The sequence below is a fragment of the Phycodurus eques genome, chromosome 15, assembly GCF_024500275.1.
Source record: "Phycodurus eques isolate BA_2022a chromosome 15, UOR_Pequ_1.1, whole genome shotgun sequence".
NCBI classification, from domain to species: domain Eukaryota; kingdom Metazoa; phylum Chordata; class Actinopteri; order Syngnathiformes; family Syngnathidae; genus Phycodurus; species Phycodurus eques.
Genome location: NC_084539.1, coordinates 1,170,887 through 1,195,637, shown reverse-complemented (window position 1 = coordinate 1,195,637; position 24,751 = coordinate 1,170,887). Strand labels below are relative to the sequence as shown.

The 24,751-nt window shown below is 43.8% G+C and overlaps 1 protein-coding gene across 2 annotated transcripts in view; it reads left to right on the top strand.

Annotated features, from left to right (window-relative positions):
* The first annotated feature begins 254 nt into the window (after positions 1-254).
* slc27a6 (solute carrier family 27 member 6) overlaps positions 255-24,751 on the top strand; it is a 68,287-nt gene continuing 43,790 nt past the window's right edge. For both annotated transcript variants that reach the window (XM_061697738.1, XM_061697739.1), the window contains exons 1-4: positions 255-771; positions 6,616-6,825; positions 9,548-9,706; positions 24,267-24,391. In XM_061697738.1, the coding sequence (XP_061553722.1) occupies positions 291-771; positions 6,616-6,825; positions 9,548-9,706; positions 24,267-24,391 (975 nt within the window). In that variant the 5' untranslated portion in view covers positions 255-290. The remainder of the gene's footprint in view (positions 772-6,615; positions 6,826-9,547; positions 9,707-24,266; positions 24,392-24,751) is intronic.

Genomic DNA, 24,751 nt, shown 5'->3' with positions numbered 1-24,751 from the left:
TACATAACAATTCATTTATTTGATAAATGACTACATTACCCATAAGGCTTGTGGTGGGAGGAAAGCTCACCGAAGTTTTTTTTTGGGGGGGGATTATTTTGAATGTACTTATTACGGAAGTAATCGGCGGGGTTGTTGTTCTAAACGGGCTCTGGATTTTATTTTGAAAATCAAAAGCGTTGTCCCGGGAGTCACGCCGCTGTTGGTGACGTCACGGCGACTCTGGCCGTTGATCACGTGGTGCGCGGCAGTAGACAGCGCAGCTCAGCGCGTCCACGGCAGACGACATCATGTGCTGGGTCTGGATCTCGGCTGCGGCCGCGGGGGTTTTTTCAGCGCATGTTTTGCAGAGACTTTGTTTTCCGCACTTTTGGAAAGACTTCTCCTTTCTGTTCAGTTTGAGCCGGTACGGTCTTAAACTGGAGCTGTTCCGGCTGACTTGTCGAGTGCGCACAGTCCTGGACAGGTTCACGCAACAGGCGCAACGCATCCCCGACAAGCCTTTTGTGATCTACGAAGGGAGCGTCCACACCTACAAGGACGTCGAGCAGCGCAGCAACAGACTGGCAAATGTTTTCCTGCGCAAACTCGACGTGAGCGCAGGCGACTGCGTCGCCTTGCTCATGAACAACGAGCCCGACTTCCTCTGCGTTTGGTTCGGCTTGGCGAAGCTCGGCTGCCCTGTTGCTTTTCTCAATACGAACCTGAAATCCAGGGCGCTGCTGCACTGCTTCGGCTGCTGCGGAGCCAAAGCTGTGGTCGTGGGCGCAGGTAATTATCTTCTCTCTTATGGCTACTTCGTCATTTCGGGAAGAAAACGGATCAGTGAGAAGACAAGTGCTTCAAGAACTAACCCAGCAGGACTTGTTCAAAATGTTGAAATGCTCTTATGTAGTGACATTTCAGGCTGTAGTCCTGGGTCGGTCTCCTCCGGTCCGGTAGGGGCATGCACGGAACACCTCACCGGTGAAGCATCCAGGAGGCATCCTAATCGGATGCCCCAGCCACCTCATCTGACTCCTCTCAATCTGGAGGAGCAGCAGCGCGACTCTGACCCCCTCCCGGATGACCGAGTTTATCGCCCCATCTTTAAGGGACAGCCCCCGACACCCTGCGGAGGAAACCCGTTTCGGCCGCTCGTGTCCGGGATCTCGTTCTTTGGGTCACGACCCGCAGCTCGTGACCATAGGTGAGGGTAGGAACGAAGATCGACCGGTAAATCGAGAGCTTCGCCTTTCGGCTTAGCTCCTCCTTCACCACGACGGACCGATACAAAGTCCGCATCGCTGCGGACGCCGCGCCGATCCGCCTGTCGATCTCCCGTTCCGTTCTTCCCTCACTCGTGAACAAGACCCCGAGATACTTGAACTCCTTCACTTGGGGCACGATCTCATCCCCGACCCGGAGAGGGCACGCCACCCTTTTCCGACTGAGGACCACGGTCTCAGATTTAAAGGTGCTGATTTTGATCCCAGCCGCTTCACACTCGGCTGAGAACCGCTCCAGTGAGAGTTGGAGGTCACGGCTTGATGAAGCCAACAGAACCACATCATCTGCAAAAAGCAGAGATGCAATACTGAGGCCACCCAACCGGACCCCCTCTCCGCCTCGGCTGCGCCGAGAAATTCTGTCCATAAAAGTTAGGAACAGAATCGGTGACAAAGGGCGGCCTTGGCGGAGTCCAACCCTCACTGGAAACGAGTCCGGCTTACCGCCGGATATGCGGAGCAAACTCTGACTCCGGTCGTACAGGGACCGGACAGCCCGTATCAGGGGGTTCGGTACCCCATACTCCCGAAGCACCTGACTGGCTGGGTGAACTTGAGCACCCTTGAGGACCCTGATGAGGGTGTAGAGCTGGTCCACTGTTCCATGGCCAGGACGGAAACCCCACTCCTCCCCCTGAATCTGGGATTCGACTTCCTGGTGGAGCCTCCTCTCCAGCACCCCTGAATAGACCTTACCATAGAGGCTGAGGAATGTGGGGGACCACCACCCCAGTCTGACAATCCAGAGGCACTGTCCCCGATGACCACGCAATGTTGCAGAGGCGTGTCAACCAACCAGGACAGCCCAACAACATCCAGAGCCTTTAGGAACTCCGGGCCAATCTCATCCACCCCCGGGGCCTTGCCACCGAGGAGCTTTTTAACCACCTTGGTGACCTGAAAGGCCGCCTCAGAGATCCTAGACTCCCAGGTCCCTCTGCTGCTGGTTACTTATGAATGTTACAGTTGATCGACTGCATATCTGTCCACCAACATTGCGCAGGACCCTACGATGTGATTATGGCACACACGTACACCGCTATGCCGATTCTTAAACGATATATTGTGCAACCCTAGTCCACTGTATATAATAATTGCCCATTTTTCTTTAAAAACAACTTTGATAATCAAGTAGCATTTGAGTACCAAGATGCAAGATTTCTTTCCATCTTTCATAGTGCCTCTAAAATCAGATTGTTGCGGAAGGTAACTAACATTCCAACAGCAGCCCGATCAAGAGGACATGGCTCCACAATCATTTCAGACTTTTCATATCAGTCGAGTTTGTGAGCATAACAGAGCAGTCCTTTGATGTCACGTAGCAAATTGTGGCAAAAAAAAAAATCTGGTTGGGAAAGTCTTGAATATCAAGCAAAAATAAGATGTGACTCTTGGCCTTACCTAGATTGCCCCGTATTCAAAAAGAAACATGTTCTTCCTGTCAAATGAGACAATAAATTATTATAATAATTAAAAATCCAAAAGCACGTTCCAAAAAAGCTGGGCCAGGGTCGTGTTTACCACTGTGTTGCATCACCTTTTCTTTGAACAACGTTCAAGAAACGTTTGGGAACTGAGGACACTCATTGTTGAAGCTTTGGAGGTGGAATTCATTCCATGCTTGCTTGATGTACAGCTTCAGCTGTTCAACAGACCGGGGTCTCCGTTGTCGTATGTTTCTTTTCATAATGAGCCACACATTTTCCAATGGGAGACAGGTCTGGACTGCAGGCAGGCCAGTCTCGTACCCGCCCTCTTTTACTGCGAAGCCACGCTGTTGTAACACGTGCAGAATGTGGTTTGGCATTGTCTTTCTGAAATAAGCAGGGGCGTCCATGAAAAAGACGTTGCTTGGATGGCAGCATATGTTTCTCCAAAACCTGTATGTACCTCTCAGCATTAATGGTGCCTTGACAGATGTGTAAGTTACCCATGCCATTGGCACTAACACAGCCCCATACCATCACAGATGCTGGCTTTTGAACTTTGCGTCCATAACAGTCCGGATGGTTCATTCCTCTTTGGCCCGCAGGATACGACGTCCACAATTTCCAAAAACAATTTGAAATGTGAATACTTTTCCACTTTGCGTCAGTCCGTCTTAGATTAGCTCGGGCCCAGAGAAGCCGGCGGCGTTTCTGGGTGTTGTTGATAAATGGCTTTTGCTTTGCATAGTAGAGTTTCAAGTTGCACTTACGGATGTAGCGCCGAACTGTATACTGACATTGGTTTTCTGAAGTGTTCCTGAGCTCATGTGGTGATACCCTTTCCACATTGATGTCGGTTTTTGATGCAGTGCCGCTTGCAATTGCACGTTGGGGAACGTTGTCAAACTGTTCGACTATTTTCTCACGCACTTGCTCACAAAGAGGTGAACCTTGCCCCGTCTCTGCTTGTGAATGACTGAGCAATTCAGGGAAGCTCCTTTTCTACCCAATCACGGCCCCCACCTGTTCCCAATTCACCTGTTCACCTCTGGGATGTTCCAAACAGGTGTTTGATGAGCATCCCTCAACTTTCTCAGTCTTTTTTGGAATGTGTTGCAGCAATAAAATTCCAAGTGAATAATTATTTGCTAAAAACAATCATGTTGATCAGTTTGAACATGAAATATCTTGTCTTTGTAGTGTATTAAATGAAATATAGGTTGAACATGATTTGCAAATCATTGTACTCCGTTTTTATTGATGTTTAACACAACCTCCCAACTTCATTGGAATTGGGTTTGTTGAACAAACAAACAAACCTCAAGATTCTTTGGGCCAAATTGAGTTTTGTTCGGTTCGTTTTTGGGACTGCAACAAGTCAACTACAGCAGACAACGCAAAGCTGGTCCTACCCAAAGTGTCGTCCTCGGTGAGATTTTAGATAGTACCCCCCTCCATCTGTGATTCAGCTTCCAAAATATTTATACATTAGCTTACAAAATAAGTAAAAAAAAAAAAAAATCATTGTTTTTACCATAACTGTAAATTGCCCGTAGGTGTGAATGTGAGTGCGAATGGTTGTTTGTTTGCATGTGCCCTGCGATTGGCTGGCGACCAGTTCAGGGTGGACTCCGCCTCCTGCCCGATGATAGCTGGGATAGGCTCCAAGCCCGCCTGCGACCCGAGTGAGGAGAAGCGGGAAAGAAAATGGATGGATGGATGTTTTTTACCGTTGTGTTTAGTTTATAATGTCGCCCAATTTAAAAGATGAAATAATATCTAAAATCATCCATCCACCCTGAACTGGTCGCCAGCCAATCGCAGTCTTGTGATGTTTCTTTTCCTTAACCGGCACCGTGGTTACAAAGAACAGTTAAAAAAAAACAACAACAACAAAAAAAACGTGCTTTTGCATATTTCGTTGAAATGCTGTTGTCATTTGGAAGTTTATTCAAAAACATTTGAATTACAGTATGACGGTTGATCATTTGTATCAACTATTTAGGAATATCTGAGAAAAAGATCATTTGCATAATAATTTGTGATGCAGTATGTATGGGGGGTACCTATCAGTTCAAGTACAAAAGTTCAAGTATCCTCGCGGGAGTGCTGGAGCCAATCCCAGCTATCATCGGGCAGGAGGGGGGAGGGGAGGGGGGGGGTGCACCCTGAACTGGGTGCCAGCCAATCGCAGGACACATATAAACAAACTCACATTCACACCTACGGGCAATTTAGAGTGTTCAATTAACCTACCTTGCATGTTTTTGGGATGTGGGAGGAAACCGGAGTGCCTGGAAAACCCACACAGCCACGGGGAGAACATGCAAACTCCACACAGGTGAGGTCGGGGATTGAACCCGGGTCCTCAGAACTGTGAGGCAGACGCTCTAACCAGTCGTCCACCGTGCCGTTGCTGTAGGTGTGACAGACGAATTTAAGGTGGAGGTGGGACTGCATCAGGGATCAGCCCTGAGCCCCTTTCTGTTTGCAGTGGTGACGGATAGGCTGACAGATGAGGTTAGACTGGAATCCCCGTGGACCATGATGTTTGCAGATGACATTGTGATCTGCAGTGAAAGCAGGGAGCAGGTGGAGGAACAGTTAGAAAGGTGGAGGCATGCACTGGAAAGCAGAGGAATGAAGGTTAGCCGAAGTAAAACAGAATATATGTGCATGAATGAGAGGGGTGGTGGCGGGTGGGAGTGAGGCTACGGAGAAGAGATAGCAAGGGTGGAGGACTTTAAATACTTGGGGTCAACCGTCCAGAGCAATGGTGAGTGTGGTCAGGAAGTGAAGAAACGAGTCCAAGCAGGTTGGAACGGGTGGAGGGAGGTGTCAGGTGTGTTATGTGACAGAAGAGTCTCTGCAAAGTTGATAAAACAGTGGTGAGGCCAGCCATGATGGACGGATTCGAGGCAGTGGCACTGAAGAGACAACAGGAAGCAGAGCTGGAGGTGGCGGAAATGAAGATGTTGAGGTTCGCTCTCGGAGTGACCGGCTTGGATCAAATTAGAAACGAGCTCATCCGAGGGACAGCCGAGGTTCGATGTTTAGGAAACAAAGTTAGAGAGAGCAGACTTCGATGGTTCGGACACGTCCAGAGGAGAAATAGTGAGTATATTGGTAGAAGGGTGATGAGGATGGAGCTGCCAGGCAAGAGAGCTTAGAGGAAGACCAAAGAGAAGGTTGATGGATGTCGTGAGGGAAGACACGATGGCAGTTGGTGTTCGAGAGGAGGATGCAGGAGATAGGCTTCCATGGAAAAGGATGACGCGCTGTGGCGGCCCCTGACGGGACAAACCGAAAGGAAAAGAAGAAGACCATGTCCGCATGGGCTCTTGTTCACGTCATTTAAGCAGAGCACACCCTGCCTTAGTAGGCACGTGCTTGTCGAGAGTGTGTGGATGGTGACCTCAAATGGACAAATTAAATACTTGCACCTCTCTAAAGTGTCACGTATTGGTATTGAATTGCACAAATGAATCTTATACAATACATTTATATCATAAAAAAAATAGGTTGCTACATTTTGGCATGGTGACCAACTGGTTAGCTGCGAACCGTTAGCACATCTGCCTCACAGTTCTGAGGACCCGGGTTCAAGTCCATCCTTGCCTGTGTGGAGTTTGCATGATTTCTCTGTGCCTGTGTGGGTTTTATCCGGGTACTGCGTTTTCCTCCCACATCCCAAAAACATGCATGGTAGGTTATCAGGTATATATATATATATATATTTTTTTTTTTTTTGCTGTAAATTAGATCACAATATGTCTCCCAAGAAATTGGAAGGTGCAAGTGATTTGTGCTACTGGATGCCCTGGAAAGTCTTCATTTCACAGAACACATGAATTCTTGAACCAAGGTTCCATTGTACTAATATTCTTAGAAATTGTAACATGGCTGTTTCCTTCTCTTAGATTTAGCAGAGTGTCTTCGTGGCATCTTAAGCAACCTACTGGAGGACAACATTCAGGTGTTGGCAATGACGAGCCATTGTGGGGACACAAAGGTGGAGTCCGTGCTGGATCACATCGATGCTGCCTCTGACAAACCTTTACCAGCAATTTTACGTGCCGCCCCCTCTCTCAAATCCCCCACCCTCTACATCTTCACCTCTGGAACCACTGGTGAGTGTCCCCTGCTATGTTGTGAGGTCAACGCGCATGGGGGAACTACAAGGTCAAACGCAATCTTTTCATGGATGCTAGTCGATACCTCGTCACTGTAGCAGACTACATATTTTGCATTTTTTTCCCCCCTCACTTTGCAACTATCGTATTGACATGTCTGTGGCATTGCTTAATATAATAAAATACCCCAAAGAGTAATAAAATACCCCAAAGAGAAGGAATTAATGAATTTATGAATGAATGATGGCGCGGAATTATTATGATTATTATTACATTATTCCTGGCTTTAAGCAAACAAATGATACCATTACCATCATCGTTATCACCGTTATTATCACTATTACAACCATCATAGTTTTCATTTATTACTTTTTATAAATTAATATTCAAGCCTGTATTAATACAATAGATAATAATAAATATTTGTATTTTGTAATGACTTAATTACTTTTTCAACAATACTGAAGCCTATACTTATCGATAATTTACCTCGGGTTTCCAATTGTGTTTGTGGTCAAGTATTAAATTATTACAACTATAAATGGGTGAAATGATTTTGTCGATTTCGAAATATCATCAACCTTTTTTTTTTTTTTTTTTTTTTTTTTTTTTTTGGTCAAATAAAATCTTGTTTATAGCCAACCACAATTTTAGTTTCCCAAGTTCTTCTGGTACCTTCTCCAGCAATCTCTTTAAACTGGCATATGTACGGAAGCGTATTGCATTCACTTGGATAAAAAAAACAATCCTGTTTTTCTGAGTCATTTTTTTGAGGGCTTTGTTTTTCTGACTATTTTTTTCTGTTTTTCTGACAAAAACATTTTCCACCTGTTTTTCTGACAATTTTTTTTCCACCCGTTTTTCAGTTTTTCTGACAAAATGTTTTTCCACCTGTTTTTTCTGACTATTTATTTCTGTTTTTCTGACAAAATTCTTTTCCACCTGTTTTTCTGACAATTTTTTTTCTGTTTTTCTGACAAAATTCTTTTCCACCTGTTTTTCTGACAATTTTTTTCTGTTTTTCTGACAATTTTTTTTCCACCTGTTTTTCTATTTTTTCAGTTTTTCTGACAAAATGTTTTTCCACCTGTTTTTTCTGACTATTTATTTCTGTTTTTCTGACAAAATTCTTTTCCACCTGTTTTTCTGACAATTTTTTTCTGTTTTTCTGACAAAATTCTTTTCCACCTGTTTTTCTGACAATTTTTTTCTGTTTTTCTGACAATTTTTTTTCCACCTGTTTTTCTATTTTTTGTTTTTCTGACAAAATGTTTTTCCACCTGTTTTTCTGACTATTTATTTCAGTTTTTCTGACAATTTTTTTTTGTTTTTCTGACAAAATTATTTTCCACCTGTTTTTCTGACAATTGTTTTCTGTTTTTCTGACAATTTTTTTCCCACCTGTTTTTCTATTTTTTTCTGTTTTTCTGACAAAATGTTTTTCCACTTGTTTTTCTGACAAAATTCTTTTCCACCTGTTTTTCTGACAATTCTTTTCTGTTTTTCTGACAAAATTCTTTTCCACCTGTTTTTCTGACAATTTTTTTTCCACCTGTTTTTCTATTTTTTTTCTGTTTTTCTGACAAAATGTTTTTCCACCTGTTTTTCTGACTATTTATTTCTGTTTTTCTGACATTTTGTTTCTGTTTTCCTGACAAAATTCTTTTCCACCTGTTTTTCTGACAATTGTTTTCTGTTTTTCTGACAATTTATTTTCCACCTGTTTTTCTATTTTTTTTCTGTTTTTCTGACAAAATGTTTTTCCACCTGTTTTTCTGACTATTTTTTCTGTTTTTCTGACAATTCTTTTTCCACCTGTTTTTTTTTTTTTTTTTTTTTCGGACAAAAAAACTTGTCCGAAAAACAATAGTCAGAAAAACAGGTGGAAAAAAAAATTTGTCCGAAAAACAGAACAAAATAGTCAGAAAAACAAAGCCCTCAAAGAAAATTGAAAGTTTTTTTTTATCCAAGTGAATGCAATACGCGTCCGTACTACGGAAGCCGTACATATGAACAGATTATGCTTGATAAAGAATTATCAGAGTGGAGCCAAGAATGTGGAGAAAAAAAATCAAGCGCCCATAAAGACAATTGAAGCATTTTCACTCAAGTAGTCAGTACCTCTCACGACATACACTTGTCAGTTTGGGCATTAGTCTGTCTAAATTGCACAATCATGCAGACCAATATATCCCCCCCAATCAAACTGGATTTAATAAAAAAAAAATAATAATAATAAAGTCACATCCCTTTTGTTGCTAATCTTTGACATATCCAAGATTATTCACCACCAAAGCCCCATTGTAATTAATTAATGGAGCTTTTGTGTTATTTTGTATGACAATTCAATAATTCAAATAATAAAACTGGCATTTTAAAGGGTTGAAATTCTAAAAGTATTTCAAGTTTGGTAGTTTTGAGCAAGTCTGAAATTGTCGAAATCGATTCATGAAAAAAGTCGATTTTTGCCATACAGATGTCCGACTGTTAGTACATTTGAGGAGCGCACCTTCTCGTCACGCGTGCTCCTCTCTTAGCTTCTCAGTACGGCGGTAATATTAGTCGTTCTTTGCAAAGGATAAAAAAAATATATGCCTAGCATGTTCTTACATTTCGTTAACATCAACTCCAACAGGGTACCATTGCTGCTGCTGAATTTGATTTAAAAATTATCATTAAGGCCAGTCTGTGTGTGTTTTTTTTTTTTCTCCCTCCACAGGGCTTCCGAAGGCAGCAGTGATCACTCACCTCCAAAGCTTGAAGGGAGCAGGAGGATTCTGGGCATTTGGGGTGACGGAAAAGGACGTGATCTATATCCCTTTGCCGCTTTACCACAGTGCAGCTTCACTGATCGGTATAGGGGGAACCATTGAGCTTGGTGAGTAGACTGGTGAGAAAAATAGGAGCGAAGGTGGATGAATGATTTCGCAATGGGAGGATGGATTGTCATTGTCATTTGCCATGCAGTTAATAGCATGCAAGATGATAGAATGCAACATATGCAGATGTTGTTCTGTGTTGGGAAGTTGAGAAACTAAAAGGCCATTTTGCGCTGCACAATATGTACACGTATACTACTGATGCATTTCCACTTTGGAATCCGGCACCCGAGTCTAAGTCCCTTGATTCAGAGATACCGAGTGCTTATCCGATACAGCGCCAATGCATTCAAAATAAAATGAGCGTGCACCCAAATTGGTAAAAAAATAAAATAAAATCGAATTTGAATAAAAGTAAGCCAACATGATTTTTTTTTTTTTTGATTTGACTATACATCTAGTGCAGCAGTGGTTCAAACCAATTAAACCAATACAAATATTTTTACAGCACAGCAGTGGTGAAGCACAAAATAACGATGCAAACATCCATCCGGCCATTTTCTATCCTGCTTATCCTCAAATTTGCAGCTGAGCTGGAGCCCGTTCTAGCGGCTTTTTGACGAGAGGCGTGGTACGCGCTGGACAGGTCGGCAGCCAAAAATACTCACACTCACGTTCGAACCTACGGAGGGTTTTCAGTCAACCTAATGTGTAATGATTTTGGAAATTTGGGACGAAGTATCCCAGGAGAAATCCCACACAAGCACAGGTAGAGCACGCAAGCTCCACACAGGCCAATATATATATATATATATATATATATATATATACACACATTTAATACACAACGCATATATAACGCATTTAATACACAAGGTAACTCATTTGATCTGTGCTACGTGATCCGATCCGATTCGCCAGATCTCAGAGCCCTACTGGACTTAAATTGCATTAGGGTCGCAGATTAGCTGGAGCCTATCCTAGCTAATTTTGGATGAGGGGCCGGCTGCACCCTGGACCAACCAATCGGGTCCATGCGCAACCTGCTTTCGGCAAAACAGGTCGAACCACTTCCTCCCAGCTCGGGTGAACGGCAAAGGGGACTGGGACGAAACCGAATAGGAACTTTCAATGTTTGACGTGTCTTTTTTTTTTTTTTTTTTTTTTTAACAGAAGATGCCACCAAAGATGGCAATATTCAATGTTTCGGCTTTGTTTGTGTTTACATCTGTCATATATTTGTATAAATAAATGTTACACATGAATGTAACTTTTGTCTGAAGACACTAGCCATAAGGAAAACAAAACTTTGGCTCGTTCCGCGTCAAACAATGTCATTAAACTGTCGTCATGCTCGTCAAAGAAGCATACACAAGGAAGTCCGCCGACCTGTTTTCCAGGTTTGGTCATGTGATGTTTTGCATGTAGAAGATTGCGGGGCACATAATTTAATAAATCAATCAATAAATCAATCAATTAATTGATTAATTCATTATTTTTGGGGAAAAAAAAAAACCTTCCACACTCACAGTTACACCTCTGGACAATTTGGAGTCTTTATTAACCTAACTTGCATGTTTTGTTTTTCCTCGCGGTAAATCCACTCAAGCACGGGAAGAACATGCAAACGCCACACAGGAACCCCAAACCTCAGAGCTGTTTGGGAGACGTGCTTGATCACCATGTTGCCTACACAAAGCTTAGAACAACAAAAAAATAGTCCGAAAGTAATTTTGCCGTGGCATCGTCGTGTGCCGTGGGAAATTATTCATCCATCCATCCATTTTCCGAACCGCTTCTCCTCACTCGGGTCACGGGCGTGCTGGATCCTATCCCAGCTATGGAAAGGTTTGTGAGCACTAAACGCTATTTTGATAAGTCAAAGAGAAGATAAGAATAGACCGTGAACCTCTGGGATTTGGAAAGTCCGCAGATTAGCCGAACCGTTATTTAAGCCGCAGCAGTTAAAATAGTCACGGTTCATAGTCGGCACTTTACGGTATAAGAATTGTGAGCTTTACTCGCTTTTTTAAAAGACAATACTATTCATTTGAACACATTTTTAAAAAATGTTGTAAACTTGTACAAGTACAGGGATATCCTGGACGGAAAAAAAAAACTTACTTTAGAATGACGGCGTAGACTGTGCCATGATATGTTAGTCATCTGGAGGGGCACCTGGGGGGGTCCAATCAGATTTCAGGGGGGTCCAGTGCTACCCCGGCCTCTCCTCTGGCGCCGCCCCCGGGTACACCCTGAACTGGTCGCCAGCCAATCGCAGGGCGTATATGAACAGACAACCATTCGCACTCACATTCACACCTACAAGCTGGGTCTGAATACTTTTGGTTGTGTGAGATTTCAGTTTTTCTTCTTTAGTAAATCTGCAAAAATGTCAACAATTTCATTGTTTTCTGTCACTGTGGTGCTGTGTGTACATTAATGAGGAAAAAATGAATTTGATCCACTTATCGAACCACCTAATGGCGGAATCCCGGCTGGCGGGTGTTCTCGCATTGTTCAAGTGGGTATTATACCTTATATTGCTCTTATATACTGTTGCCACCAACATCGCAACAACACCATCCCGAAATAATGTTCGATCGATACTTTAATATGCAAAAAAAAAGAAACATCCAAAATACTGCTAATTAATTATGCTGTCACTGATTAAACTTGTAGAATACAACAGCAGCTTGCTGGTGTTAGCGGCTAGCAATTAGCTGCCCAGCCTCTTGCCCTCGTCTGGCCAGCCAGCTGGGTGCTCAGCTGTTGCGAGCACCCAGTGCCTGGTAGGCTCGTGACAGCCGATGAACTACTTTTCAAAGGCAGTTTAATAAGGAAAAAAAATAATCTGAGCACATCGTAGTTTCTCGTGTATAATAAAAACAAATTTTGCTAAAAATGTCATAAAAATCGAGGGTGCGTATTATATATAGGTGTAAGAAAAATTGCCAAAATTAGCCAGCCTTAAACTGGCAAAAATCAACGCCACAAACTTCCCTGCTGCTACCTTTTGATGTATACCAGGAACCTAGGTGTCTTTGAAGTAACATGGCATCGAATTTAGCGTCTTAGTTTACTGACAGAAACGCTCTCCTGTGAATTTGTCATATACCTTGCGCACGCATTTAAATATAATTCTCAGACTAATGTAGACAGTTTAGACTAAGTAACTGCTTCCGTAGACCGACGTATCAGAGTCGTGAGCGCCAAAATTGAAAGGTAGGAATTTCCGCTTGACTGACGAGAACTATAACATTTCTTTCAAAAACCTAAAACATACAAATTACTATGCGGATAATGCATAGATTTTTGAGGATGGATACCAGCAATTCTAGGGTGCGTGTTATTCTTAAGGAAGGAAAGTTTAGCTGCGAAAGTGTGATAATTTCTGTCCACTCGTCACAGTGTCGCTGCCAAAATGGGAACCCATGGAGGACCGGCTTTCGCTTTTAAGCAGGAAATGAATGCTAATATTGCATTGTTTCTTGCGTATTTGTTGCTATGGCCCTGTGGAAGGCCGTTACGCTCTTCAGTTTGGGTAAATTGGAAATGGACTGTGAGGGTCATTTTAAACCTTCTGAAGCTACAGGTATGCACAATTTGTGCACAATGTGTTCATTCTCTTGTTGAAATATTCTTGTGTGGGCAGTCTCTTGAATGCAGTATATGCTGCTCCAAAATCATGGTCTGCATAAACAGAACCCTTTTCCAAGAAAAGTTCAATGTCCTTAACTGGTAGAGGTAAATGTCCAGACTGATCTGATAAACCTTGAACAGGTTGTTGTCCTCGCATATTTAATTGATTAGATGTGAGGGCAGAGGTTAAGGGGGCGGTCAAAAAGTTCTCTCTGTTACCTCTGAGGACATTGACTGGGCAGCACCAAGAAAAAAAAAATGTAAAAAAAAAAAACAAACAAACAAAAAATGCCATAAGGCCTAACACATGCTCAGCACTGATACGTAACAGATACGTAACCCATCCATCCATTTTATACCGCTTATCCTGTTCAGAGTCACAGGCAGTCTGGTGCCTATTCCATCGAATGAGAGGTGGGGGGTATACCTCGGACTGTTGCCAGTCCATCACAAAGAATTTACAATGGTACCTTGACTTACAAGTTGAATTCGTTCCTCGGTTTGCGTTTACGTCAATATTCACCATGACAATGAATTGAAATCCCATCAATAAAAGAACAATTGAATTGTAACGTATAAAAACATACGCAACGAGAATGTAAAGAAATAAACCGGTTCAACATATAATTACTGTACATTGGGACAAGCCGGGACGCTCAAGCATCTTCGTGCAGTCTGTAAACCTCGTCGGTTGTCTGTTGCTTTATATATTGCGGCTGTACTAAAGGATTATGGGTAATACATTTCCTTTCCTGTTGTAAAGGTTGCGCAGGGAGTAACCTATGTGAAAGGTGGTTTAAAGGTAGCATTGGGACACCTTTCCTAAGCATTTTGTGGAATTCGAACGACCTATCCTCCAAGTATCATCTCGCTCGGAAAGGATAGGAAAGGAAAGTTCCGAAGCAAAAACGAGAATCCAAAGAGGGCATGTCTGGACGTGAGTTTTGGCCTTTTGCTCGTGAGTGTTCTCATTTTGTATTTGTGTCTTTGACTCTGCCCTCTTCAATAAACGGGGGGAAAGTGCATCTGTGACTTTTACCTGTCTAACAGCTGTATAAAAATGGGCTGTTGACCTTTTGCCACAATTTTGTTGGACAACAATATTTGCAGTGCTTTGCGTAGCAGGCTAAAGATGAAGGCACACTTGACTTTTGACAAAAACCTATTTCTACGTTTGTAAAACAACTTTAACAATTCAGAGAAGTCAATAAAATGCCAAACTCTATATGTGGTATTCTTGGAAATGTGCCTTAACTCATTCAGTGCCAGCTCTCCCAGTTAACATCGTTATTTGACTTCAAAAGCAGTCAGTGGCAGTGAGTGTGTAAATTGCACTATATTGCGAATATATGTCTGCGTATATCATCTTAGATTTCAGGCAGCGTCTCTTGACAAATCCTTTGTGGGAAGAAATCCTTTCCATGAACAAGAACTCTTACAACTGTTGTTTGCTTTGCTTTTAATGTGTTGTGATGAAAGCTGTTACAGCTTCCATGATATTCTTTTAAGCTTGCCATTTTTGCCAATCTCACGCTTTCACTTTGAAGATCTCTAAATCCTGTCTTTAGCAGCTCAATATCAGGCTGTTGATTTGATTTTGATTCAGTTTAAATCCTTTATTCTGAAAAGGTTAAATGATGCAAAGAAAGGTAGCATTCAGCCATCCAATTTCTATACTGCTTGTCCTCATTAGTGTTACGGGTGAGCTGGAGCGTATCCCAGCTGTCTTCAAGCATAAAGCGAGGTACACCATGGACCGGTGGCCAGACTAGGGGTCGTGTTATCGTTTGAAACCAAAGGTGTTACATTGGACCCAAAAGCGGACTGAGACAGAAAAGTCGTGGGAAGGGCTTTTATTGTGTGCTGTGCGAGATCCAGAATCCAGAGGGTGGTCTGTGAGGGTGGTCCATGGGAGAATGAGAGTGCAGGAGGATGATAAATGAGCAGGTAAGTGAGCCTTGTAGTGTGGTGAGGCGGCTGGCGTTGCAGGAGACACTGGAAGGCATTGGAGGAGGAGGAGGAGAAGCCACAAGGGTAAATATGAGCACTGGTAGTTAAATAACTTTCTTCAGAAAGTGATACTCAAGCGAAGAGTTGGCCGGTGTACCAAGGAGGTGCAGGAATACTCTGGCGCTGGAACACTGGGATTGCCAGGCTTAAGTGCAGGCTGTGATGAGTGCTGATGGAAACCAGGTGCGCAGGCGAGGAGATGACCAGTGGTGGAGAGGGAAGGAGAGAGAGGAACGGTGCGGCGCCCATGCTCTGCACAGGGGGCTCAGAGTGCTGATCACCACAGTGCCGATCCTTGGCATCCTCCCGGGCTTCCCCGGGTGAGCTGGATAAAAATCCTTAATAAGCAAGTCATCCAGGAAGATCTTACGTGGAATCAAAAAAGGTTCCTCCAGACCATAACCCTCCCAGTCCATGAGGAACTGAAACCCCCGGGCCCGTACAACCAGGATGCGTGACGCCGTGAAGGCAGGATGATCGTTGACGAGTCAGGGTGGTGGAGGTGGTACAGCCAGAGGGCTGAGAACACTAGTGGAGACAGGGTTGACCAGGGATACATGAAACGTGGGATGGATCTTGAGAGATTGGGGTAAATTTAACTGTACAGATGTGGGATGGATGATCTCGGTAACAGGAAAAAGTACAATAAACAGTTGAACACGTGGATGACAAGAAGGTCAGTGGTCTTGAGAGCAGAAGGTAACTTGGGAAGGGGCCCGTAGTGAACACACTTAGAGAAATGATCTATGATGGTAAGAATGATGGTGTTACCTTCAGAGGGGGGAAGGCCGGTAACAAAGTCCAGGGCGATGTGGGACCAGGGGCGGCTCGAGATGGGTAAGGTGTGCAGCAGACCAGCTTGAGGCTGATGTGAAGCCTTTCCCCGGCCACAGACAGAGCAGGCTAGGACAAACTCCAGGGTGTCTTTAGCCAGGCTGGGCCACCAGAAGTGCTGTTTGATGAATTGGATGGTTCAGGCGATTCCGGGATGGCAGATGGGTTTAGAGCTGTGGCCCCACTGAAGCACCTGAGAACTGGCAGAATCGGGCATGAAGAGACTGTCTGGAGGTCCGGGGTTGGGTCCTCTGAGCCTCCTTAACCACCAGTTCAATCTCCCAAGTGGTGGCCCCAACAAAGCAGGAGGGGGAAGGATGGACTCAGGTTCCACAGAGCTGGAGGGAGGTGAACTCTTGCAAGGCCCACACAACTGCCAGTAGCTCACGGTTTCCTACGTCGTAGTTCCGCTCGGAGGGTGACAGGTGGAGAGAAAAGAAGGCACAGGGGTGGAGTTTGTGGGTTTCAGGGTCCCGCTGGGAGAGGATGGCTCCGGCTCCGGTGTCCAGGGCGTCAACCTCTACCATAAACTGCAGTGGGGGGGGGGTCTATGTGTTTTAGAACCAGGGCACTAGTTCTAAAACACGTTATATCTTTGTTATATATTTGTCTCATGAGACCAGATAATCTTATTTCTCACCATCTTGGAGTCCTTCAAGTGTTTTTTAGCGAATTCTATGCGGGCTTTCATGTGTCTTGCACTGAGGAGAGGCTTCCGTCGGGCCACTCTGCCATAAAGCCCTGACTGGTGGAGGGCTGCATTGATGGTTGACTTTCTAGAACTTTCTCCCATCTCCCGACTGCATCTCTGGTGCTCAGCCACAGTGACCTTTCTTTACCTCTCTCACCAAGGCTCTTCTCCCTTGACTGCTCAGTTTGGCCGGACGGCCAGCTCTAGGAAGGGTTATGGTCGTCCCAAATGTCTTCCATTTAAGGATTACGGAGGCCACTGTGCTCTTAGGAACCTTAAGTGCAGCAGAAATGTTTTTGTAACCTTGGCCAGATCTGTGCCTTGCCACAATTATGTCTGAGCTGTTCACGCAGTTCCTTTGACCTCATGATTCTCATTTGCTCTGATATGCCCTTTGAGCTGCAAGGTCTTATATAGACTGTGTGTGGCTTTCCTAATAAAGACCAATCAGTATAATCAAACAGCTGGACTCCAATGAAGGTGTAGAAGCATCTCAAGGATGGACAACACAACGAGTTAAATATATAAGTGTCACAGCAAAGGGTCTGAATACTTATGGCTGTGTGACATTTAAGTTTTTTCTTTTTTAATAAATCTGCAGAGTGCAACAACTCCGTTTTTTCTGTGTGTACATTAATGAGGGAAAAAATGAACTTAAATGATTTTAGCAAATGGCTGCAATATAACAAAGAGTGAAAAATGTAAGGGGGTCTGAATACTTTCCATACCCACTGTACGCTACAGTATGAACTTGAACTCTTCGACTGCAGGCTGGCTAGCCTTCGTTCAGTGTGCTTAATGTCACTTTGGAGAAATAGTGGGGATCACATGTTTTTCAGCCTGTTTTTTTTTTCCCAGATGCCTGAACAGATTTATAATCTGGGGCAGACAACTCTGCTGACTTGTTGACATATCATGGCTTCTCATTAAAGTCTGTTGCCTTGAATCAAAACAGGTCCAGAAAACAGATGTCCATCCCTTTCCAAGGCGCTACCTACAATCTTTGCTGTGCTTGCTTCTCCAGGCATGATTCACTCTTGTAATTCCACCGAGAGTGACTGAGAGGCTACTGCTGCAGAGTGCTCGGACCCGCTCGCTTGTTTAGGGAGATCAATGAAGCCTTCGCTCCCTGGTGGCTGGTTGACTAAGTTCAGAATGTGCTGTATATGCCGCAGAGCACGCATTTTAAATGTAAAAAAAAAATAATAATAATCTCAGACGATCAGGCTTATTTAATCGTGGCAGCCAAAATTGCGATCACCATTAAAATTCGATTAATTGTGCAGCCCTATATAGAACGTTATTATCACTGTCACAGTAACAATGAAAATCAGCTGGTCATCTCACAATTTGGAGTGTTGAGGTGAAAAATATAAGCACACAATGATAAAGACACACTTATTTAATAAACAGTTATTCACATTTAGGAGAATGCCCATATTCCATAATATGATATGGTAGTAGTGGGATCATTTACTGTACATTCAGGTACTGTATTGCACAGATTTATGACCAGACAATACTGCACAGATCTTCATTATATTGCACTTATGTGTAAAGATGGGTGTAGTCATTAATTCTTACTGTTGGAGGTGAGTGGGGGCGGGAGGCTGGGTGTGAGAGGCAAATGCATTTCACAGCTTGGTGGTAGACGTTTTTGAGCCTCCTGGTTCTTGACTTTAATGTCCTGTGGTGTTTTCCATAGGGAAGGGGAGAGAAAGGTGAGTGTCCAGGGTGGGAGGGGTCCTCAATGAATCCAGTGACTTTCAGCAGTAGTCTGCCAGCGTAGGTGTGTCTGAGAGTCGGTAGTGTAACTCCAATCACCGACTCTGCTGCTTTCACCATCCGCTGCAGGTTCGTCTTGTGCTTCGCAGTACAGCTACTGAACCAACTTGTGCAGCAGTCGGTGAGGAGGCTCTCCATGGTGGATCTGTAGAATCAGTAGGTGTTTAGGGAGCTGGGCTTGATGTAGTTTCCTGAGGAAGTACATTCTTTGACATGCTTTCCCCACCTGATGGGAGATAGCATTTGGGAACAGTAAACCGATGTGACCGGATATCTGTTCGTAAAGGCGTGAAATATGACTGTATACTTCATAATTTATGCATAATCCTCCAGGGATCCTTACGTGCATCAGTTGTAGGGCTGTGGACCGGATATTGCGAGGCTAGGACTCGGTAGCCTGAGGCGTTACAGTTTTCATCTCTTAAAACGAGCAAGAATGCTCTCGTGCTCTGCGGCTAATGTCTTTATGCTTACAATCAAAAATAGCAGTGGTGTGCACGAGCGACACTACTAGTTTAATCAGAATCAGAATCATCTTTATTTGCCAAGTATGTCCAGAAAAAACACAAGGAATTTGTCTCCGGTAATTGGAGCCGTTCTAGTACGACAACAGACAGTCAATTGACAGAGAACACTTTTGAGACATAAAGACATTGAGAAAAACAGTCACTGGGCAATAAAGGGTTCCTAGTTATCTGGTAATGCCGGTACATTTTTAAAAAAAAAATTTGACAATTGTGCAAAAAGATGCAGAGTCCTCTATCACTTAGAGCAGTTCGAATAACTAATATTGCAATAATCCGGTACAATGATCATTGTGCAAAGGGCGCCGAGACCTCAAGCGAGTAGTACGATAATCTGGGATAATGTTGATTGTGCAAATGTTGCAGATACTCCTCAGTCAGTGTGCAAATGGAGCAGATGCTACTCTGGCATGAGTGGCCAGTATTGGTCAACAACACACATGCAAATAGTGTAGCGTGGCGAGACAACTACAGTGAGTGCACGAATAATATATAATTGGCCCCACAGAAATGTGACAACGAACTCAAGTCAAGAATTGGTGGCATGTTCCAATGGAATTATAAATTAGCTGTTTAAGAAGGTGATGGCAAGAGGGAAGAAGCTGTTGGAATGTCAATGTAAACTAGTTCTAGTTTACATTGATCGGTAGCGCTTACCTGAGGGAAGGAGCTGGAAGAGCTGGTGACCGGGATGTGGAGGGTCCGAGAGGATTTTGGACACTCTTGTCTGAGTTGTGGTAGCATGCAAGTCCTCAAGGGTGGGTAGGGGGTTACCAACAATCTTTTCAGCAGTTTTGATTGTCGGTTGCAGTCGGAGTTTGTCCTTTTTTGTAGCAACACCAAACCAGACTGTGATGGAAGAACACAGGACTGATTCGATGACCGCTGTGTAGAACTGCCTCAGCAGCTCCCGTGGCAGGCCGTGCTTTCTCAGAAGCCGGATGAAGTACATCCTCTGCTGGGCCTTTTTGAGGACGGAGTTGATGTTGGTCGCCCACTTCAGGTCCTGAGAGATTGTAATTCCCAGGAACTCGAAGGTCTCGACGGTTGACACAAGGCAAGCTGGACAGCGTGAGGGGCAGCTGTGGCGAAGGATTCCTCCTGAAGTCCACGATCATCTCTACAATCTTGAGCGTCTTCAGCTCCAGGTTGTGTGGGCCGCACCACAGCTCCAGCCTCTCCACTTCCTGTCGATATGCAGACTTGTCACCATCCTTGATGAGGCCGATGACAGTTTTGTCATCTGCAAACTTGAGGAGTTTGACAGCCGGGTGCGTTGAGGTGCAGTCGTTCGTGTAGAGAGAGAAGAGCAGGGGAGAGAGGACACAACCTTGGGGTGCTCCAGTGCTGATGCTGCGTGTGGATGAGCCACAGTGATCTTTGGGTTCTCCCCCAATTGCTCAGTTTGGCCGGACAGACAGCTCTAGGAAGGGTTCTCATCGTCCCAAACGTCTTCCATTTCGATCATGGAGGCCACTGTGCTCTTAGGAATCTTAAGTGCAGCAGAATATTTTTTTTAGCCTTGGCCAGATCTGTGCCTTACCACAATTCTGTTTTTGAGCTCTTCAGGCAGTTCCTTTGACCTCATGATTCTCATTTGCTCTGACATGCACTGTGAGCTGTAAGGTCTTAGACAGCGTGGATTTCCTAATCAAGTCGAATCAGTATAATCAAACACAAATGGACTCCAATGAAGGTGTAGAACCATCTAAAGGATGATCAGAAGAAATGGACAGCCCCCCAGTCAAATATATAAGTGTCACAGCAAAGGGTCTGAATACTCAAGGCTGTGTGATATTTCAGTTTGTCTTTTTAAATAAATCAGCAAACATTTAAACAATTACTGCCTGCCTTAAGAACTGCCTGAAGAGCTCAGAGACAAAATTGTGGCAAGGGACAGATCTGGCCAAGGTTAGAAAAGTGCATTTAAAAGTGCTACTGCATTTAAGGTTCCTAAGAGCACAATGGCCTCCATTATCCTTAAATGGACGACGTTTGGAACGACCACAACCCTTCCTAGAGCTGACCGTCTGGCCAAACTGAGCAATCGGGGGAGAAGAGCCTTGGTGAGAGAGGTAAGGAAGATACCACAGATCACTGTGGCTGAGCTCCAGAGATGCAGTTGGGAGATGGAAGAAAGTTCGAGAAAGTCAACAATGACTGCTGCCCTCCCCCCGTCGGGACTTTATGGCAGAGTGGCCCGTCGGAAGCCCCTCTACATGGAAAGCCTGCATGGAGTTTGCTAAAAACTGCACTGCTCATCACCTGTCCAATACAGTCCCAATAGTGAAGCATGGTGGTGGCGGCATCATGCTGTGGGTGTGTTTTTCAGCTGCAGGGGCAGGACGACCGGTTGCAATCGAAGGAAAAATGAATGCGGCCAGGTACAGGGATATCCTGGACGAAAAACCCGGACTGGGCCGAAGGTTCACCTTCCAACAAGACAATGACCCTCAGCACACAGCTAAAATAACAAAGGGGTGGCTTCAGAACAACTCCGTTACTGTTCTTGAATGGCCCAGCCAGAGCCCTGACTTAAAGCCAATTGAGGATCTCTAGAAAGACCTGAAAATGGCTGTCCACCAACATTCACCATCCAACATGAAAGAACCGGAGAGGATCTGCAAGGAGGAAGTGCAGAGGATCCCAAAATCCAGGAAAAACTTGTTGCATCATTCCCCAAAAGACTCATGGCTGTATTCGCACAAAAGGGTGTTTCTAGTAAATACTGAGCAAAGGGTCGAAATACTTATGGCTGTGTGATATTTGAGTTATTCTTTTTTAATAAATTGCAAAAAGTTCAATATTTTCTTTTTTCCGTCAATATGGGGTGCTGTGTGTACATTAATGAGGAAAAAAAAAATGTACAGATTTTTTTTTAGCAAATGGCTGCACTATAACAAAGAGTGAAAAATACTTTCCGTACCCACTGTATAATTGGTTTGGATAAAAACGTAAATAATTAATTCTATTTCCGGTTGGCATTAAAATCAAATTATTTTATCTCATAAAAGGGTCACCACATCTCTTTTTAGATGTCGAAAACATCAGGACAAAGTGACGAAAACCTCTATGTCTCGTAATCTGAAGGCTGCTACAGGGATTAGATAAGAGTTCTCGATAACCAGAGGTTTTTTTTGTCGAACCCAAACACGCACAAATGATACAGGTAGTGAATTTGTATCGAAAATTTGACTGGATCTAACAGGGGAATCTACAGCATGCATGGAGCTGGGGGTTCCTGTACTCGTTAATTTAAACCCAAATATGCGGCAATCTGTACTTTTAATAGACCGCAAGTTGGACTTGCGTGCGTGGAACACAATTTAGGCAAGCTGGCCGATCTCCCGAATGTTTGGCGACAGGTGGAAAGTTTCTTTCTCTTTCTGCGCAAACTAGTTCAGTTCATAATTCAAAATTTTCATTTAAGTTCAAAGGTCCAAAAACATAGTTCAGCTCTTTTTTTGCTCAGTATGTTGCTGACGGGCTACTACCCTCAAAATACTGACATTTCATTTTCCCATTGTTGCCACCCATTCAGTTCACACTCGTCGGTTTCCTTCAACATCCCAAAAACATGCAGGCTAGGTTAATTGAAGATTTTAAATTGCCCGTAGGTGTGAATGTGATTGCGAATGGTTGATTATATGTGCCCTGCGATTGGCTGACAATGAGTTCAGGGTATACCCCGCCTCTCACCCGCAGTTAGCTGGGATTGGCGACCCGCGTGAGGAGAAGCGGTTCAGAAAATGGATGGATGGATGGTTTAGTGCCTTACCGCACAGTTCTGAGGTTGGGGATTTGCCTTTGCGAAATTCGCCATTTTGAACTCATAATAGGCGAAACTCATTTACGTGAATCGTATCGATGCGATGAGTTTTTCCTGTGGGGGGCTCGCCGTCGTCATAGGCTGTTTCGTACTCCTTGAACGCTGACAGCTAGCGGTAACGGTACTTTTACTCCGTTACGATGATCTAAATGTCGCTCGCTACCTTTTATTGATCAATTACTGCTTATTTATCAACTATTTCGTGCGCGAGACTATGACTTCGACTTCCGTGCCAATCTAATTTAGGCACGAGTGACGTTTAAATCTCGTTCAACAATCAAACGACAAAAGAAAGTCACATGACCTCACACGTCGTCTTCTACTGGGCTTCCATGGCATTGGTATTAACACTAGATAAACACATGGAACACATACATACATACAGTAAATTGCAAATGTTTTATTTCCACAAAATGTTGTGCTATTCACTCAGTACTTGAGTAATTATTTCACTGTGTACTTTTTACTCTTACTCAAGTATTTTCTGGAGGACTACTTTTTACATTTACTTGAGTCGCATTATTTTCAAGTAACAGTTACGCTTACTTGAGTGCAATGTTTGGCTACTCTACCCACCTCTGCAACGGACATCCTCTATTGTTACTCTCACGTTTTAGCACTGTTGCCACAGTTACCTTGAAAAGGTAACTGAATTACTTTACTAATTACGTTCGTCAATTCTTTTCCAGAATGAGAGTGCTTAAAGAGGAGGATGCTATTCATGTGGCATCCTCCTCTTGAAGTGAAGACTCCAAATTGTCCTGAGGTGTGAATGGTTGTTTGTTTATATGTGCCCTGGGATTGGCTGCCGACCAATCCGGAGTGTACCCCGCCTCTCACCCAAAGTCAGCTCGCCAAGGCTCCAGCCGCCTTTGACCCTAATGAGGATACAGAAAATTGGATGGATGCATTGATTATTACAATAAACAGATGGTAGATTTTGCCAAACAAAAAACTGTGCAGTGAAATCACAAACACGAACACCATTCTTACATTTTGCCATTTCCTTCTTTTTTTTTTTCAATAGCAATACAATTAGCCTTCCTAATAACAATTGCAAGGTGTTTGTTTTTTTCGTTTCTTTGGAATTATTGATGGCTAATCTAGAGCAAAAAGCAAAAATACCTGTAATGTGCGACACACGGACCCTTCCGCGTCCATGCTAAGAATGTTTATGAACTGGAGCATAGATCGTGAACTAAGGCAAAATTTCGTCAAAATTGAACCGCAAAGTCTGAACCGTGATATTGAGGGGGATTACCGTTTAATAATGTTATCTTTGTCATGCTGTTGATCTATCGCAGGTGCAACATGTATTCTAAAGAAGAAGTTCTCAGCCTCACAATTCTGGAGTGACTGTCGAGAACATAAAGTGACAGTTTTCCAGTATATTGGTGAACTGTGCAGATACCTCTGCAACCAGCCAAAGGTAACACTTGTGTTTGTTATTGCACGGTGACTGTTGATAAATATAGATTGGTGTTGGCCACGGGTGTCAAACGCAAGATCTGGTGCACCACATCGTTTTATGTGGCCCGTGAATGCAAATCATATGCGACAACTGCCACGATTCTTGCTAAAATCTGTCCAAAAACTTTGAATTGTCAGATTTAATGAATAATAACATTGTTACCGACCCCCTTTTTTATTGTTGAATACCTCGAACAACAGTTGAACAAACATATTATCCTTGATTTCAAAACTAGTTATCCATCAATTTGTTGTGTATATGTAAACATATGATGACCCCCTGGTATCGTTTCTCCGCGGCATCTGCAGTGCAGTCAAA